At 42.7% G+C, this 20,463-nt stretch overlaps 1 protein-coding gene across 1 annotated transcript in view; it reads right to left on the bottom strand.

Annotated features, from left to right (window-relative positions):
• Positions 1 to 20,463, bottom strand: part of CLIP1 (CAP-Gly domain containing linker protein 1) — a 119,360-nt gene that overhangs the window by 71,695 nt on the left and 27,202 nt on the right. Inside the window, 2 exon segments of the mRNA XM_082667142.1 lie at positions 10,681 to 11,252; positions 14,787 to 14,981. Coding sequence (XP_082523268.1) covers positions 10,681 to 11,252; positions 14,787 to 14,871 — 657 coding nt within the window. The 5' untranslated portion in view covers positions 14,872 to 14,981.

The raw sequence follows: 20,463 nt of genomic DNA, 5'->3' as shown, positions 1-20,463 counted from the left end.
AAGATCCCACATGCCACGGGGCAACTAAGCCTGCGTGCCACAACTAGAAAGAAGCCCTTGCGCCACAACAAAGAGCCTAAGTGCTGCAGCTAAGATCCAATGCAGCCATAAATAAATCAATCAATCTTAGCTTCCTCATAAGTAAAATGGTGATAATTACAGGATTGCTGTGAAGATTAAATAAAATAATCCACATAAAACTGTTTAGTCAGTGTCTGACAGATAGTGTGAGAGTCTGCTATGTTAGCAGCCAGTGTGTCCATGCTAAGGAAAGTACTAGTTCTAGATCTGGCAAATGGGACTTTTTAGCACTCTTATTGGTAACCATGGAATGTATGAATAGTAACCTATATAAAATTGGCCTCTGTTTTCTCTGTCCTCTTACACACCTTTCAGAGCAGCAGACTAACCAGCATCACATGAGCAGAACACAGCACATTAGCTAAAGATGATGCAATCTTTCCAGATAATCTGTTGAATTCTTTGGGGGTGAGTCTAAGTTACTGTTATGACAACTGTTTTTCCAAGAGGCGTCTAACAGGCTGTGGGCAGTAAATTCTCCAAACAAACCGTGGCTTCACTCAGATCAGAAGCTTTATAACAAATTACCACAAACAGATCAGCGACTTTTTCTCTAGATGCAGGTAACAGAACATACATCTACCCCCCGCCAAAAAAAAAGCCATAAAGTTTGTTTCAAATGGATGACTACTAGCTCCTAGAATGGGCAGTTTCTTATACTTTTTCTCTCACCTAACTGGAAATTCTTGACTCATATAACATAATATGCTTTCCTTTCCCCTGTGAAAGATCCTTAGTAATTATTCAAAATATCTTTAACACAGACAGAAAGTCACATCCAAAATCACTCACTTTTCTACTTAATCATTTTACAGTCAAATCTTTTTCTAAGCATTTAAACACGGTTTTATCAAGTTAAGTTTTACTTCTCATGTGTTCCAGAGAACCCAGAGTATTATAGCATGTGCACTTACATTAAGTATAAGCCACAATTTTCAAATCTATGTTTTAGGGGCAGATAACAGGATTTTTAAAAAATATTTATTTATTTATTATTCATTTGGTTGCACTGGGTCTTAGTTGTGGCAGGCGGGCTCTTTACTTGTGGCAGGTGGGCTCCTTGGTTGCAGCTCGCTGGCTCCTTAGCTGTGGCATGGGAACTCTTAGTAGCGGCATGCCTATGGGATCTAGTTCCCTGACCAGGGATCGAACCTAGGCCCCCTGCATTGGGAGCACGGAGTCTTAACCACTACACCACCAGGGAAGTCCCAGATATCAAGATTATTAAAGACAAAAAATTTTACAACATTGAAACAAAAAAATGGATCCCTACGGCAAACACAAGTAACTACCATTCATTCTCTTTACTTTCAGAATATATACACATAACTCATAACACTGTGGTCAACCTAAGTCAAAATTAGAAGTCACTACTGGAGACCAAATTAATTTAAACTAGAAACTCAGCTAAAGGAAAACCTAGCTGTGGTCAGGCTTTAGCAAATCTCAGGTTTTTCAGCTCTCATTCAGTCATTCAATATATATTTCCTGAGTGCTTGGGCCCTGAGGATACAAATATAAACAGAATACAGTGTTGGTCACTGACAGAAAAATTCAAGCAAATATTTCTAGTGAAAAGTGATAAGCACTTTAAGAGGATTCTACAAAATGCTGTGGGAACAGAGACAAACACCCTTCTTGTAAACTCTTTTGAAAAATAAGAACACTGATAAATTCTGCTGGGGGCTTCCCTGGTGGTCCAATGGCTAAGGCTTCACGCTCCCAATGCAGGGGGCCCGGGTTCCATCCCTCGTCAGGGAACTAGATCCCACATGTCACAACTAAGAGCCCGTGTGCCACAACTAAGGACTCCACGTGCTACAACTAAAAAAGATCCTGTGTGCTGCAACTAAGACCTGGCGCAGCCAAATAGATAAATAAATAAATATTTAAAAAGAAAACATTCTGCTGGGCTGATGAATGGGTCCACAAACAGGAAACAGGAAACCTTTCATCCTCTCTCAACTCTCCCATCTATTCATCAAATCTCAAACAAGCCATTTAACCTCACCGTGCCTCAATTTATAAAGCTATAAAATGTCCAGTGGGTGGTAATGAGGGACTGTTCCACAGGGATTTCGTGAGCAACTGAATTTCGTGAGGTGGCTTCTTATCTGCCATATTGTAGGTTAAGCAGCTTAATTTAAAAAGGTAACTATGGCTAATTGGTATTTACCCATACAGATTTAGCCCTGACTTAAAACTTAATCACCTGTGAGATGATGACGTCCATATTTCGTATTACCTCAACTAGAGAGCAATCCAGCTTAGGGCAGCTCCACTGGGCAACTCCTGCAAGAAAGGTAAGATTCGCCTGGCCCGGTTTTTATCCATTGGTCCTAATTGCATCTCTTGTCATACTTTACAATGTTACTCCTCCCCTTTAAGGGTATAATGTGACAACAGTATTTAAAACCCTTTGATTCTTTTGACAATACTTTATGAACACCTACTGTGTGCCAGGCACTGTTCTAAGTGCTTGGGAAAAGACAGTGAATGAGACAGAAAGTTTCCAGACTCTCATGGAGCCTAAATTCTGGTCAGAGGGAGATGGGCAATGAACAAATAAATAAATGAAAAGATCATTTTAAATACATAGAGGGGGACTTCCCTGGTGGCGCAGTGGTTAAGAATGTTAAGTGGTTAAGAACCTGGACACAGATTTGAGCCCTAGTCCGGGAAGATCCCACATGCTGTGGAGCAACTAAGCCCGCGAGTCACAACTACTGAGCCTGTATACCACATCTACTGAAGCCTGTGTGCCTAGAGCCCGTGCTCTGCAACAAGAGAAGCCACCACATGAGAAGCCCACGCACCGCAACAAAGAGTAGCCCCCACTCGCAGCAATGAAGAGCCAACACAGCCAACAATTAATTAATTAAACTATTGCTATTAAAACAAAAGACCTGACACAGCCATAAAAGAAAAATAAATAATAAATGAATCTTTAAAAGAATCCATTTGTAACTGTTTAAACATTTAATAGGAACCAAAAAAAAAAAACCCCTACTATCCCTGAGGCTTATAAAAGAGCAGAATATTTAGTTGCCAGAGTCACACTCTCTTAAAGCACTGAGATCAAAAAGTACCCCACTTGACCACAACGGTATTAGCCAAGTTTGCTTTTCTAATCTATATGTGTCAGAAGCTACAAAGAGGCTCAGCCTCAAGATATTTTCGTAAGTATGCTTAAAGAATTCACAGAAGCAGTATTAAAAGTTAGAAGATGTGATCTAGCAACAGGCATTTCAACATTAGACTCTGGCCCGGGCAGTGGTCCAACTTTCCTCTCTTCAAGTCCCAAAGCTAGACAGCATAAGGTGCCTCCTCAACCCAGAAACTCCCAAGCCCCAAGAGCCTACACAGAGTCCTCAAGGCAGAGGTACCAGCTTTGACATGTTTGGCGTAAAGATACCGGCTTAGGTTTGCAAAGAGAACCTAATTTCACACCGACCAGCCAGTGCCCAGGTACTGAGCCCTGCAGAAAACCCCCAGCACTGTGAAAACAGCACTGGTGTAGGCAGACAGGGCGCCACCGCACAGGAGAACAGCGTGATGAGATCCACGCGTCACGCGCATCACTCCGTAATTGTGTGAAGACCAGAACCGAGGAGAGACGGGGCTAGCAGCATGGACAGCCGTCTGGGGGTCCAGGTGAAGAGGATGATGGCTTAACGCAAGGCAGGGCAGGACAATGGGGCTGCAGAGAGGAGGACGGATAGTAAAACCAAAGACATGAAATCCAGCGGGCAGGTGGATGAGTTTATGCATTCCCAAGCCTCAAAAGTGAAAATGGCAAAAGCACACGAATCCTACCCTCTCACAGCTGAAAGCAACGAGCAGGAAGAGGAGCCCCGCTATCAACTATGAACTAAGAAGCGGCTCTCCTGCGCCCGGCTGTGCACAGAGAGGAGGAAGCTGCCGGATCTAGCTTCTCATCAACAGTGTGATTCTCTGCGCTCCTTCCCAGACAACCCTACAAGGCTGTGCTGACTAAGATTTAAGGCTTATGGAAATTGAAAATGGAGAAAAAAAAAAAAAGGAAAACTAAAATCAGAAAAAATGATTCAAATCTGCAGCAATCCTCACTGCAAAGGAATTAGGCTAAGACTGTGGTGCTGGAAAAGATCTCAACATTCAGCCAAGGTGTCCAGAAAGAGTTACCATAATGTGAACATCTGGAGTCTTCTCAACCTTGGGCCATACAAAATAACAGATCCTTCTACTAACAACTACTCTATCAGCAATCAAGGGAAGGAGAGGTCACTGTGTAAAGAACAGCTTCCCTAGAGCTCAGACGCCCCACCCAAAAAGAGCCCAAGACCCCCCCAGGTAGATGATGAACAAACGCCCAATGTAAGTGCAATATCACAATGAGACTTGTAGATTTGGGGGTTATAAGGCACTGGTAAGAAGACTGAGAAAAACAGAAGAAATCAAATTATTACAAAGGGCACACTGGTACACACTTTGTGGGAACATAAAATGCTAACGGCTTTTTGGACTGTACTTTGGCAATATTTATTATGATTTAAAATATTTATGTATTTTTTGACTCAGAAATTTCATTTCTAGGGAAAAAAGGCGGGGAGCAATCTAAATGTCTATGATTAAATTAGGTGCCCCAAACAGTGTGATATCAAACAGCAGCTTATTATTTTAAATGAAGAGTTGTATTTATTTACTAGCATAGAAATGCCCCAATCTATCAAAGTATGCTGTAAAATGGTGTGTATATGATATGACCCCACTATATGTGTGTTTTAAATTTACACGTTATAATAAGTCTCACAAATGCTGAACAAATGAAGACACACAGAAAAGTACATACTAAATGAACTGTAGTTATTTAGGCTCAAACACAAGCAAAATAACTTATAAATAAGATTTTTTTTTAATCTCAGGAAGATGTTTTTCCCTTTCACAGTATCCAAAAGACCTACAGATTTACACTATAGGATTCTTATATAAGTTTAAGAGCCCTGCGAGCAGCTCGTAGAAAGATAAAGCTTGTCACTTTAAAAACAAAAGCGTAAAAAGTCTCCTTCTCATACTTGGTCATAAGCTAAGAATTCAGCATAGAACATACAGTACCGGACATGGAGACAACCATCCTGAAACAGAACGGCTGGAAGTCAGTCAAGTTCTCGAGAACCTGACATCACATCCCTGAAATAGTGCCTACACCCGAAAATGCAGCAAGACCATCTCCAAAATATTCCGAGTAATTGGTCATCCCAGGGATTCTCAGTCTGGAAAGAGGTGAGTCTGAGAGTCAGCTGGACCGCAGCATCAGCCCAAAGCAGCTCATGCCACAAGACAGATGAAAGCCATCTTCAACTAAGGAGATCTGTGGAATATTCGTGAGGACAAATGGGAAAACAGAGGGGCCAGAGGGAGATGGGAAGGAGGCAGATGGGTTTGTTACAAGCAGCTCCAACTGACCCTCCTTGACCCAGCTCATCTACCCCACTGAGGCCCACCAGCGTGGAGGGGGGCAAGGACAGGCTTCCCCAGGCCCGGACTGCCTCCCCCAAGATGGGAGTGCCCAATACAGTCATAGCTCAGGAGCTCCCACCTGGATCTTCAAGAGGTCATTGGGCTAAACCTCACACCTGATGCAGAAATCCCCCTTCCTGCTCTTCCCGCGATGAGAGCAAGAACTGGAGAGAGCTGCGTGGAGAAGGCAGCCTCCACTCCTGCCCTCTCTGCGCTCGTTCCAAGTGGAAGGCTCCACGAGGGCACTGGGGGCGGGACTGGGAATATTCTATACCGCTCCTCACGTAACAGTGACCTAACGAACTTAGTTCTATTGGAAGTTTTTTACTGAAGCATAACTGACTTACAATGTCACATTAGTTCAGGAGTGCAACGTGGGGACCTGATACTCTCATATGTTACGAAATGATCACCAGGAAAATTCTAGTAACTGTCTATCACCATACAAAGTTATTACAATATTACGACTACCTTCCCTAGGCTGTACATGACATCCCTGTGATTTACTTATTTTATGACTGGAGGCTTGTACCTCTTAATCCCCTTCACCTAATTCGCCCACTCCCCCCCCATCCCCCTCTGGCAGAACCAGTTTGTTCACTGTATCCATGAATGAGTCTGTTTCTGTTTCATTATGTGTATTGGTTTGTTTCATTTTTTTAGATTCCACATATACAAGGAAAATCATATGATATCAGTCTTTCCTCTGACTTATTTCACTTAGCATAATACCCTCTAGGTCCATCCATGTTGTTGCCACTGGCAAGATTTCATTCTTTTTTATGGCTGAGTAATATTCCATTGTATATATATATACCACACCTTTATCCACTCATCCACTGATGTACATTTAGGTTGCCAACAGAAGTTTTCTTTAATTAGGGGAATTCCAATCAAATATTTCAGATTTCTAAATCTAATTCCCTTTATACATGAATTTTGAAGTAAAAATGTTTTACATTCCTAAATCAAAGATTTCTATTAAACAAGGCAGCACATTAAAGTAGAAAAAACAGGGCTTCCCTGGTGGCACAGTGGTTGAGAGTCTGTCTGCTGATGCAGGGGACACGGATTCGTGCCCCGGTCTGGGAGGATCCCACATGCCGCGGAGCGGCCGGGCCCGTGCACCATGACCGCTGAGCCTGCGCGTCCGGAGCCTGTGCTTTGCAATGGGAGGGGCCACAACAGTGAGGGGCCCGCGTTCCGCAAAAAAAAAAAAAAAAAAAGAAAAAAGTAGAAAAAACATATTAACTGGGAACAAGAGGCCATAATGATACATATACACGTACATCACATATGGCCTGAGGCAAGCTGCATTTCTTCTCTGGGCTTCAGTATTCTAAGCAAAAAGAGGCATTTGTTGATCTCAAAAGAGCCTTTCCAGATCTGAAATACTGGGATTCTAAGGTACTCCTTTAATTTCTCCTAGAAATACTAACCAAAACAGTAAATAATTTTACTGCCTCTAAAAACACTCCCATTAGACTTAAGACTCTTAGAGATTCAAATTCTGTTCCAAGTATGCTAGGTTTGAACATGTAATTAAAATTTTCCTACAAATACACCATTCAAGCCTCTACAAACCACCCTGCACCTGCAGATTCTCCTTCCTTACTATAAAAATGGAGGAAATCTCCGTCCGTCTCAATCGAAGGCAAAGCAATCCCCGTGTGTGCTCAGGGTGCCACCTCTTCCCAGGAACCTCATCCCAACACTGATTCCCCCCACCACCACTGTATCTGCACCCTGTTCCTCTAGTCCAGATCAGTTTAGTCAGGATGTAAACACCCCGGACTCTGCCATCTTTAGAAAACATCTTCCCTAGATCCAATACTCCTCCAGCATCAGCCTGACAACTCTACTCTCCTTCAACATCCGACTTCTTCAAAGAACGGTCACCCCAAACCCACTTTCAACCACCTCTGATCTATTCTTTACGAAGCAGCTGGAGCGATCTTTCCGAACTACAAATCTAATCACATCACTCATCACTCTTGTTGCTCTTAAGGTCAAAATCAAAATCCTTAACACGGCCTAAACTTACAGGCCCTATGTCACCAGTCCCCACAGACACCACCTAGTGAATGAGTCTCATCTCCTACCCCTAGGGGCTCCTCCGCCTGTGCGGAATGACACTGGCCACTTCCCCAAACGTGCCAACTCCCTCCCATGTGGGGAGTTTGCCAATCCCTCTGCTAGAATGTTCCCTCTTGCCACTACCATTCCTCTGCCTGGCCAATTCCTACTCTCCTTCAGGTCCACTTTAATCCTTACATCCTCATGGAAGCCTTCTGTTGTAAGCTAAACCATCCGGACCTTATCATTTTGTCTGTTTTATCAGCCAAGCAGCACAATACTTGACTAGAAATTTAATCAACTGTTTCTTACTCTGGTGGAACAGGAGAGCTACTTGTTTTGAAAGCGTGCCATACGCTACCCCATTTCATTTACAGCTAAGCACTCAGAATGGAATTGCATACAACCTGCAGTCTAACCTACAAAGCTGTCCTGTGCTAAGGTAACAGGATTCTGATTTAACCAAAGCTTACTAGATAAATAGGTACCATAAGTCTTAAATATTTTTAGGTCCTTTGACCTAGTAATTCCACCACTATAAATTTATCCTAGGAAAGTAAGAGAGATACACACAAAAAATTTTAAATGGCATTCATGGCAGCAATATCTATACAGTAAAAAGTGGAGGAGAGGGGAGGGGAAGTAAACATCAGTAAAAATGCAAAGAAGAGTAAGCATCAGAAAACCTTCACTGTTGGGCTTCCCTGGTGGCGCAGTGGTTGAGAGTCCGCCTGCCAATGCAGGGGACACGGGTTCGTGCCCCGGTCCGGGAAGATCCCACATGCCGTGGAGCGGCTGGGCCCGTGAGCCATGGCCACTGAGCCTGCGCGTCCAGAGCCCATGCTCCGCAATGGGAGAGGCCACGACAGTGAGAGGCCCACGTACCGCAAAAAAAAAAAAAACCTTCACTGCAACAGTGGTTAGGATACATGCTCTCACTGCCGAGGGCCCGGGTTCAATCCTTGGTGGTGGAACTAAAATCCCACAAGCCGCTCAGCGTGGTTAAAAAATAAAATAAAAATAAAATAAAATTGGTATAGCAAGTGAGTATGAGCTAAACAAACAAGTTACAGATTGAGCCGCAGAGCACTGACATACTGAAATGATGCTCTGAGTTCTGAAGCATCCACTGCTAAAACTCATGACTATTATAAACAGAAGAAGGAACCTACTGACCTTGAAACTAAGAGATCCAGAAGGACCCCGTTGAAGGTAACAGGTATTAAACGGTTCCCACAGGTGCATGGGGCCTTCTAGATTCATGATGCTACAGGACTGGGAGACAGAAGTCCCAAGTTCTAAATCTAAAACCTATAATGAATGTACTATATGACTACAGGGAGTCACTGCCTTTTTCGGGGCTTAAGTTTTCTTGTCTGTAGGACAAAAAAAATCACAAAAACTTCCAATTTCAAAATTATACTATCAATCATCAGCTCTCCATGACAGGTTCTGGAGTAAAAATACCTAAATTTTAATTGCAGAAGCACCACTCTTCAGGTTGTATGACCTTGGGCAAGTGATTGTACTTCTTAGGACCTCCGTTTCCTCACCAACTCTATGGGGGCTACTCCATATACTGCTGACACATTCAACGAGATGCACGGGACATTCTAAAGGCTAACAGCCATTCTTTTTTTCCCATTATATTACTGTAAGCCTCCAAGACTGATGGAATTTTTACGGATACAAAGGAAACTAAAGAGCACAGGGTCAAAGACTTCAGACAAACGTCATACCTTGAACTGAACTGACTAAAGTGTTGAAAAAGTCAGAAAATAGCTTTAAATTTTCATCAATGAGAAAAACAGCTACCATTTCTTGGGAATTCTCTGGCAGTCCAGTGGTTAGGACTCGGTGCTTTCACTACCGAGGGCCTAGGTTCAATCCCTGGTCAGGGAACTAAGATTCCACAAGCCACATGGTGTGGCCAATAAATAAACAAATAAGGTTCTGCTGTTTAAAAAAAAAAAAAAAAGTTACCATGTCTTGAGTGTTAACTGGATACCAGGCACTGCTAAGAATGTCATATGCATCAGCTAATTTAATCCTCACAACAATGCTAGATGTTAGCACTATTATTCAACCTCATTTTCATAGATGAGAAAACTAAGAAGTTAAATAACTTGCTACGGTCACAAAGGCAGAGCTGGACTCAGCTTGTGTTTTTAGCACTGCTACACTGCCTCTCGTTTAACACAAACAAAAAAAAAATAAATCAGTCACTGTGTCATTCGGGGGTTCTAGAATGTACAGCATGTAGACCTTATACATTGTTTCCTGCTTATTAGCAAAAAAAAAAGAAACTACAGTACATTTCTTTTTTCTTAATATTTATTTATTTATTTATTTGGCTGCATCGGGTCTTAGCTGCCGCACACTCTTCTCTCTAGTTGTGGCGCGCAGGTTCCAGAGCGCACGGACTTGGTTGCCCCTCGGCACGTGGGACCTCAGTTCCCGGACCAGGGATCAAACCCGCATCTCCTGCATTGGAGTGGATTCTTAACCACTGGACCACCAGGGAAGTCCCTCCTTTCTTTTCCTAGACCTAAACCTGATCATTTAAAAGGCAGAGAAATTCTGAAATAACATCCTGTGATCTCTGAGTTTTCCAAGACACTCAAAGAAACAGGATCTCATATTTACCCACACACTATCCTTAAAGCAAAAATTAAAAACCAGAAAGAAAAAAAAACCTTTGTTAAAAACGTCTAAGTCCACCTCTCAGCTTGTTTTGTCAAGTAAAGTTACCTTAATATTTACAAGCTAAAAACTCAATATTCTTTTGACTAAACGAAGATAAAACTAGAGTCGATCCCTGCAAACCTACGCTTATACTACGCACAAACTGTGTAGCCAGTTTCTAATCTGTTGTATATTTACACATAAAAGGAACCAGAAAAGCTGATTACTTACTCTATAAATGAATGGTCATCCCTACAGAACAGATTCTGAGCCCGCATGTGTGTAGTTCAACCCGTCACTCAGGTCAACGTAACGACCTTGGAAGGTTCATGGACTCACCAATACTCGGTCTCCAATTTTGAGCTCTCTTTCTCCTTTCTTGACTGAGCCGGCCTCCGAAAGGTTGGAAATAGATTCACTGGTGGTCTTTGTAAGGTTGCTGATCTGAGACGTAGCTGAAGGTTCCTTTGCGGTTGGCTGGGGCGATTTATGGGGAATATTTGAGGGGGTGGCTGGGGAAGAGGACACCATGCTGGCTGTCGAAGCGGACAGAGGCGAAGTCGTTCTGGAAGCATGAGTTGTCTGCAGGCCGTCGGCTTCATCTTCTGCCTGCACCTTCCTCGTCAACTTTGAAGGTCGGGTGAATATGCCCTTTAAAGGCTCACACTGGAAATACCGAATTCCTGCCACTGAACCATCATTCTTGCCTATGGGTTCATCTAAAACAATCCCGGCCCATTGGCCTGGTGCAAACTGGGTTTCTCCCAGGAACTGGATAAATCCAGGCTTATTCCCATTCACCCAAACTCGCTCCCCAACTCGAAAATCATCCACAAACTCCTCTTGTGTCTCAGCAGATGGAGTGCTTGATGCTTTTTCACTGGATATTGTTTTTTCTATTGGAGCTGCAACTGAAAACAGAAGAAAGGATCAGAAAAGATTCAATTTCATATTTAAGCAGACAACCCCTAAGTTAAAAGGAAAATAAACTAGAGAAAGGGCCAAAAGCAACAGAAGTAGCCACAACTCTTCAAGAGGTACTCTGTTTATCTTTTTTTCTTTTTCTTTTTTTTTTTTTTTAGCAAGGCGGCAAAAAGTACTTGACCCATCACTACCATTTTCTTTTTTTTTTAAATTAACTTATTTATTTATTTATTTTGGCCACGTTGGGTCTTCATTGCTGCACGCGGGCTTTCTCTAGTTGCGGCAAGCAGGGGCTACTCTTCATTGCAGTGCGCAGGCTTCTCATTGCGGTGGCTTCTGTTGTTGCAGAGTATGAACTCTAGGCACGCCGGCTTCAGTAGTTGTGGTGCACGGGCTTAGTTGCTCCGTGGCATATGGAATCTTCCTGGACCAGGGCTCGAACCCGTGTCCCCTGCATTGACAGGCAGATCGTTAACCACTGTAGCACCAGGGAAGTCCCGCATCACTACCATTTTCAATGCTGTCAAAACTCAATGAGCTGATAAGACTTAGTCCTTATCTGCAATTAAGATTGGAAGAAGTCAAAACTGGGGAAAAAAGGAGTCCTTTTCCCAGAATTCATAATATAGGTCCGATTTCATTCTTCACCCTGTATCCTGCACATGATGAGCAAATGCCCATTCAGACCCACTGAGACGGGCTCTATTCCCCCATTTGAGTGGTCAGTTAAAGCTGACAGGACTAGGCCCATTTAACCACACACATTCGCAATTAACTTGATGCAGGAGGGGATTCAGTGCCGCAGTCCCTACCATCATTATTCCAAGACTATTCCTTTGCTAGCAGAAATGGAAATCACAGCAGGGAAGAAAAGAGAGCATATGGCCTGACTCCCTGTAAAGGCAAGACGACTTGGCAAACTCTACCCTACGGTAAAGACAGAGTTAAATTCTGCCAGGAATGTGATATTTACACTGGAAATACACTCACGCATTCACCCAGCAAGCGTTTATTAAATATTTAGCGTGAACTGGCAAAGAGAGCCTGAATTCTTAATGTCTGCCATTTACTGGGCATATCGTGATCTCAGGATGTTCCATGACCTCTCGTAGTTTAGTTTTTTCATCTGTAAAAGGGGAAAGTAGTAATATCTATCTTGAGGGATTTTTTTCTTTGAATGAGGATTAAATGAAATAATGTATTTATCCAAGTTACGCATCTTTCTTGAGTTCCTACCACTCTGGAACTAGTCCCAGGCATCCTTCTTCACCAGGGACAAAGCAAGACAGCACAGTCCATGCCTTCATAGAGCTCAGAGTCTAGCGGTGGAAAAGCAGACAGTCAAGGCACACACCAGGTAACTTCAGGTGGTGTAAGTGCTGTGAAGGAGACAGTGCCTCTGGGCAGAGCAGTCAGGGAAGGCCTCCTGGAGGAGGTGATATCTAGTCTGAGGCCTGATTGACAGGAGTGAATCACACAGACTGGGGAGCAGAGTGGCCCAGTGGAGCGAGAGTGCGTGCTGAACATCTCTTTACCCTACATAGAAAGGGGGATTGTGGAGTTTCCATTTGTGGAGGGTTTTTTTGCTTGTTTGTTTGTTTAGAAGACAGTGGATGCTCTCAGATAGAACAGATAATAATCTGCCAAAGACAGGGGCCAGTTTTTTTTTTAGCATCAGTTCTGGCTTTGCACATCAACAGTTACTCTTCCCAGAGTGCTGCAAGCATGAATTTCTGAAAAACAATGTTCATAAAAGTGTCTTGAATTCCTTGGCAATCACTTCCTTTTAAGCGTGTAAGTTTTAGTATTAATAAGCTGCTTTAATCCTAATTTAAAAAACCTAACGTGTGCCAAGTAATACTGGAGAAACCAAGTTGAATTACTCATGATCCCTGGACTCAAGGACTTCAAGTGCTAAAAGGTACGCACGAAAAATACTAGAAGTGAAAAAGACAATTCTAACAGGGGTAGATATAACAGTGGAAGGCCTTATACAAGGGTTGGCATTTGGAGGGGTCTTAAAAGAGGAAGGATTTTGAGGAGAAGGGGATGCCAATTTTGACTGACTTCCCCAAAGCTAAATAGTCCTTAAATAAACCCATTTCTTCACAGTCCTTTGCTTTATCAGTAAAGCTTTCCTCTAAGATGTTGTTACCAAGTCTAAGCTCGTACTACTCACCACACAACAGGCAGGTAACCAAGAGACGAATTGTTGGGGCAAAAGAATAACGACTTTATTTGGAAAGCCAGCAGACCGACAAGATGGCGGGCTCGGGCCCCAAAGAACCATCTTGCCTGAGTTAGAATTCGGGCTCCTTTTATACTAAAAGGGGAGGGGGGGTAAAGTCAAACACTTCCTGGTTCCCATCAGCCTCCGGAGGGCATGGGTTAATTTCTTCCTCCCTGCAGTCATTCACAGGTGGGCCTGGTCAGGATGTTTCCCGTGAGCTGAACACAAAGGTATTTTAGCTTAATGCTCATTACCTGGGAAGCAGGGTTCCAAGAGATGGGCCATTATGTATAATTTAAACTTATAGGCAACATCCCTTTAGTGAGTAACTTGTAATAGAATACAAAAGGTTCTTCCCTATTACAATGTTTTATGGCCTCTCTGGAAAGGTTTTATCCTGATACATAAAATGTAAATAACTCAGGATCTCCAAATGAGTCAACACATATTTACTGAGCTCCTGTTTCGTGCCAGGCAATTTTCTAGGTGTGTGGATGGAATACAGCAGTGAAAAAAAAAGAAAAAAAAGCAAACCCAAAGATCCCTTCCCTCAAGGAAGACCTATGAATGTCTTTATGGAAGAACTTGAAGAAACAATGTTGTACTTAATAGATTATGGTGGGCACCTGTCTGGAAAGGCTGAAAACATAAGATCTAATAGTATACAAATCACATAAAAAGATGGTAAAAGCAAGCATCAGATGCTTCTCTCCTGCCTCTCTTACTAAAGACCTTAGGTGATCGTTACGGGATGGAAATGGAAATGCTGAAGGAGGAGATGGAGAACAGATGAGGAACAGGTTGTTAACGATTATAAAAGACACAAGTTCATCTATAAAATGGGGAAGGTTTTCCCTCATGAGCCAGACTTGAGCTACTGTACTACCTGCTCCCTTGATGATGATGGCCAATTTCAGGTCAGTGACTGTCATCACATCTTTTAAGCCAGATTAGTCTTTGTTTTCTCTATATATCCCTAAACCCCAAGAGAAAGGTCCTGATGAGTTCAGGAAGACACATGGGCAGAAAAACTGAAGAAACACTTTAACACTGTAAGGATCAAACACTGAAATTAACTTGACAACTATTTCAGAACCTTACACTGAATCAATGAAATAGACTCTTCACTGATTAAGACTACTAAATATAAAATTCTATGTCTTTTAATTGAACCTTTTTCAAGTATTTTCAACAATATGAAGTTTTATAAGATTGTCTTTTTAAATTTTTCAAATAGAAGTCTTCACATATGATGAAAAACTTGCTGTTAATAAGAAACATAAAGCATTACCAGAAGCAGGTGTCTTCAAGGCTGTGCTTCCAGGCTTAAGGATCTTCGTAGGGGCCTTAAGCCCGCTTGGTTTTAGCATACTCATTGTCCTTAGTATACCAGAGCTGTTTTTCCTTTGCCTGTTGCCACTATCTTTCCCCAGTCATTGATAGAACTGTGGGTGTTTCTATAGTGGAGTCAGTCTCTGGGTTAAATCTGCAAAGAGAAAAATATAAAAAGAGTTTAGAATCTATAGGAGAAACAAAGTAGAAAGAGTTAACGAAAGTAGCTTTCACAGCCTAAACTTTTCCTTATGATAACCATCTCCACAATGAACCTAGGAACCTAGAAAACTCCAAATATCAAAAATATGAAGATGCTGCTGAAATAGATTTAAAAGCAATTTACTATCCTAAAGACAAGTAGCTAAGACTGGCAATATATTCACTTTTCTTTATAGTATCTAATAATACCAGATCAGTACAGTGCCTAAAAACCACACAATCCATAGAAGAGGGTTCAGAAAAATGTGCACCAAACTAAATGGGGGAAAGAGAAGGGAGTTTTCAGTTTTCACTTCACTGACTTCTATGTTGCTTAAGTTTTATGACCACAAGCCCGTATTAACTGTATATACTGTTTAATCCACAGAATTATACAATAACTCAGTATAAAGCCAAGTATATGTTAAACAAGAGAAACGTTCAAATTCAAACTCTGTAAGAAAAAGCCGTACCTGGAAAGTACTAAAAGGAAGTTATCTTTGTTTTATCTACAGAAACACAATGAACTTCTGATTTACTCAAGACCAAGTATGAATCTACAACTTCTGGCTCAGGCAAAACAGTACCTTGCCATTTGCTCTTTAAGAGAGGAGGAAGACCTTGGGATTTTGGAATACAGAAAAATATTTCTAGACATAATACCCAATAAAACAAAATTCAAAGAGAAAAATGCTATTTACTGACTCTCTCAAACGGCTGCATTTTGCATTTTTTTCTGGTAGTCGAGCTTGGATGATGACGCACAGACCTCACTCTGGCTCTCTTACAAGCAATGCCAAGCATCAGTAAACAATCTGGCCAGGGCTAACAGAGGAGCTGCCATGGTCCCTGTAGTGAGGTGAATGGTGGCCTCCCCAAAAGATATGTCCACCTGGAACCTATGCATGTGACCTTATTTGAAAGAAGAGTCTTTGCAGACGTTAATTCAGTTACGTGTCTTGACATGAGCTAGCTCGTCCTGGATCACCTGCCTGGGCCCTAAATCTGATGACAAGTGTCCTAATTAGAAGAGGAGATCACAGAGGAGACAGCCAGGTGAAGACCCAGGCAGAGATTGCAGCCATGTGACTACAAGCCAAGGATGGCCAGCAGCCACCAGAAGCTAAGACAGAAGCATGAGACGGATTCTCCCTCAGAGCCTCCAGAAGGAACCAACCCTGGTGATACTTTGATCTCGGACTTACGGCCTCCAGATCTGTAAGAGAACAAATCTGTTGTCTTAAGCCACCTGGTTTGTGGTGGTCACTTGTTATGGCGGCCCCAGGAAACTAATATAGCCATGTAAGTTTTTCTATTCAAAGATAATCAGACTGGGACTTCCCTGGCGGTCCAGTGGTTAAGACTTTGCCTTCCAATAGCGGGGTACAGGTTCGATCCCTGGTCGGGGAGCTAAGATTCCCACATGCCTCGAGGCCAAAAAACCAAAACATAAAAACAGAAGCAATACTGTAACAAACTCAATAAAGATTTTACAAATGGTCCACATCAAAATATCTTCAAACAAACAAACAAAAAAACCAAAGATAATCAGACTGAATGGAAATCAAACCAAGACAGTAGCCTCATTAGGCTCACTCTGAAGACTCCCCATGGTTCTCAAGAGGGTCCAAAACAGCACAAAGTGTTTTTTACAAAGTCAAAGGTAAGCCGTGTGGCTTGGGGGAAGACTGGGATTAACAGAGAAAGCACTGCTGTGTGCCTGAAGACAGGGGTTGCCGATCCTGGGTATTAATACAAAATTCCTGGGCTCCTGTCACCACCATCACCCTCACTGCCAGGACGGTGGCAGTGTGCTGGGAGTCTGTGTGCCAGGCCAGGTGGTTCTAACTCAGAGTCGGATTTGAAACCACATGCCTCACTGCCAGACCCTCACCATACACAGCGTGTAAGCCGCAAGCAGAGCTACCTGCTCCTGCTCCTGCCTTAGACAGGTGGAGGGTTTCGCTGAGTCTCCTCTAGGCTATTTACTCGTGCAAAAATATCTGAGGAGGCTGGGGACAAGCTAAGTGCAGAGATTACCATGGGGTCTTGTGTGTTGGCTACTCTTCACCCTGGTCCAATATCATAAAGTGACAAGGGTCAGGTAGTTAAGGACAGAACAAAGGAGGCACGATCGTCCTGGAAAAGCTACTATAGCGGTGAGAAGAGAGGATGAAGTACTCCTTAAAATATTTCACTCGGGCTAAACAGTGAATTCTTGGGCTCAGGTCAAGCACTCCTCCCTAAAGAGAAATTCTGAAAACTGCCACTAGCGACTAAGCCAGGCTCAGCCAGTTTCAAACCTTGCAGCTCAACATGCTAAGCTCACAAAACACTGGCCAACCTAAAGCCTCGGCCTAAGAAACAGAGGCGTGTGTGGTTATCAGGAATGGTCATAAACCCAAAGTCTTATGTCTTCTGTTGTCTAATCTTCATGCCTCTAGCTCTTGGTCCATCTGAGCTACTTGAATCCCAAAGCAGGGAACTGTGACCAAGATTTAATGAAGGAGAAAAATCTAGTCTGTCTCAATAAAAGAATTAGGAGCAATTTAAAAAAACACTCTGTGTTTTTTGTGTCTTGGACCTATTTCTGGGCCTTCTAGTTTTCCACACTATTTTAATAATTATGGTTCTAATCACTGTTAATATTTCATAGTACAAGTTCTCTCTCATTCTTTTAAATTTTGTAAAATATACAGAAAAGTACATAAAACAGATATGTACATAAAACAGATATGCAGTTTAATGGGTGAAGCAAACAGCTATGTAATCACAAACCAGATGCAGAAAAGCCACTGCCAGCACTCCAAAATCTCCCTGTGTGTCCCCTCCAGCCTCGCCTTTGTCTCCCAGAGGTAACTACTATGCTGACTTTATGGCAATACTCCCCTTTTAGAAAATAGTTTTACCGGTTATCTGTGCAACAATATGATTAGTTTGTTCTGCCTACTTTTGACGTATAAAAATGGAATCACACTGTACGTTGTGTCTGGTATCTTTCACTCAACATTGCTTATACAATTTGCGTGTTGGTGTGATTTATTCATTTTCATTACTGTATGATGTGCCATTTTCTCAATACCACTTTATTTTACTGCGACGGATACTTCTATAGTGATTTCAGCTTTTGGCTATTGTAAGCAATGCTGCAACGAGCATCTTTGTGCACATAAACACATTTCTGTAGGGCATTTACCTAGGGGTTTAATTGCTGGATTATGAGGTAGGCACATCTTTAACATTTAATATCCCTCTCCTTTTCCCCTGCTGTGTATGAGTTCCAGTTCACCAACACTTGATATTGCCAGACTTTAACTTTGGCCAGTGTGATGTTGAGACATTCATTGTGGTTTTATTTTGCATTTCTCTAATTAGGAACAAATTTGAGCATCTGCCTGCGTTCATTGGTCACTGCAATTCTTCTTTTGAAAAGTGCCCATTCAAAACTTGTCTCTGTTGTGTTCATGTCAGCTGTCTTTTACTCACTGATTTGTATATATTCTTGGTACTAATCATTATTGAGTTACATCTGTTGTAAATATCCTCTCCTTCTCTGATTATTTTTCTTTCTCGTCATGGTTTTTTGATGAATAAAAATTCTTCATTTAAAAAATAAATAAAACTAAAACCCAACAATGTTGGTTTTTAAATCTTCCAATTTTAAGTTTCTTCTTCATGCATTATTAATGAATGCCAAGTCAGGCTTGCTTTAAAAAATCAATTCACTGGAGCTTCCCTGGTGGCGCAGTGGTTGAGAGTCCGCCTGCCGATGCAGGGGACACGGGTTCGTGCCCCGGTGCGGGAGGATCCCACATGCCGCAGAGCGGCTGGGCCCGTGAGCCATGGCCGCTGAGCCTGTGCGTCCGGAGCCTGTGCTCCGGAACGGGAGAGGCCACAGCAGTAAGAGGCCCGCGTACTGCAAAAAAAAAAAAAAAAAAAAAAAAAAAAACCCTGCCTTATTTGTGTCTCAAAATAGCTGTGAAGGTAGGTGAACAAATATCTTTATGCCCATTCACAGACAAAGAGAATTAAGGTCTGAGAAGGTAAGTGACTTTCCCAAGGTCAATCAAATTAGTGCTGGCGCTTTTGGGACCTGGTACTTTGCTGAACAGATTCACTCTCTGAAGGAAATCTTCCCACAAGATGGTCATCCATTCATTCAACAAATATTTCCTGAGAAACTACTATGTAAAAGGTACTCTTCCATTTTCTCACTGGCCGGTGGGGTAAGCAGGAAAGGAGAAACCGCTGGGAGGCTCAGAGAGAGTGCTGAACACACAAAAATATTTGTCTTTGAGCAGAGAAACAGGAGCTTACTAGGGAAATGTAGAAGGAACGCCAAGCAGCCCAAAGTACACGTGAGGCTCGTGGTCATGAATTTAAAGTGAAACCAGTCTCCCGTTATTTTTTCTCTAATAACAAGCTTCTGCTCAGGCACAGATATGAGGAACGTAGATAGCTAAGTTCAACTACAACCAAAATTCTGCCAGTTAAATTAAAATAGAAGGGAAAAGCAAGGGAGGTGATGGTGATTTTAAAGGAGTGTTTTCTAGGAGTGATTAAAATGGCACTGGGAATCTGAGATGAGTGAAAAGGGAAGTGAAGACAGCGTGGGGTCAGAGTGAAAAATGGGATCAGAGGTCTCAGAGAGGATGAAGGATTGTCACAATGAAGACACTGGATACTCAAATGTGCATACAAATCTGGGGATCTTTTTTTTTTTCTTTTAATGTATTTATTTTATTTATTTTTGGCTGCGTTGGGTCTTCACTGCTGCGCGAGGGCTTTCTCTAGTTGTGGCGAGCGGGAGCTACTCTTCGTTGCAGTGCTCGGGCTTCTCATTGCGGTGGCGTCTCTTGTTGTGGAGCACAGGCTCCAGGTGTGCAGGCTCAGTAGTTGTGGCGCACGGGCTTAGCTGCTCCGCGGCACGTGGGATCTTCCCGGACCAGGGCTCAAACCCATGTCCCCTGCGTTGGCAGGCGGATTCTGAATCACTGCACCACCAGGGAATTCCTGGGGATCTTGTTAAACTGCAGATTCTGACTTGGTAACTCTGGGGCGGGGCCTCAGATTCTGCTTTCCAACACTCCCAGAGGATATTAATCCTGCCATTTTGAGGACACCCCCTCCCCTTTGAGTAGCAAGGGGTCAGTGGATCAGAGGTGGTGTTTAGAGTGAGAAGCTCGAAGGCTCTGACCATGGGGATGGAACTCAGAGGCCTGAGTGCTGAAGGGATTACTGGTAGGACTGTGGGAGTCTAAAATACAGGGACTGGAGGAGGAGATGTGGATAGCAAGAAGGAGGCAGAAGCTATAAGGAGTGAAGGGAAGAGGCGGAGGCCAGTGGATATCAGCATGGTAGAGCCTCGAAGGGGCTGCGGTTTTTGAAGGCCTGAGAAGCAGCAATTTACAGCATCAAACAACACGGTCAAGTCT

Source organism: Grampus griseus, assembly GCF_964374135.1.
Source record: "Grampus griseus genome assembly, chromosome: 12".
In the NCBI taxonomy this organism is placed as follows: domain Eukaryota; kingdom Metazoa; phylum Chordata; class Mammalia; order Artiodactyla; family Delphinidae; genus Grampus; species Grampus griseus.
Note: the sequence above shows the minus strand (reverse complement) of the source record. Positions and strands in the feature narration are given on the sequence as shown.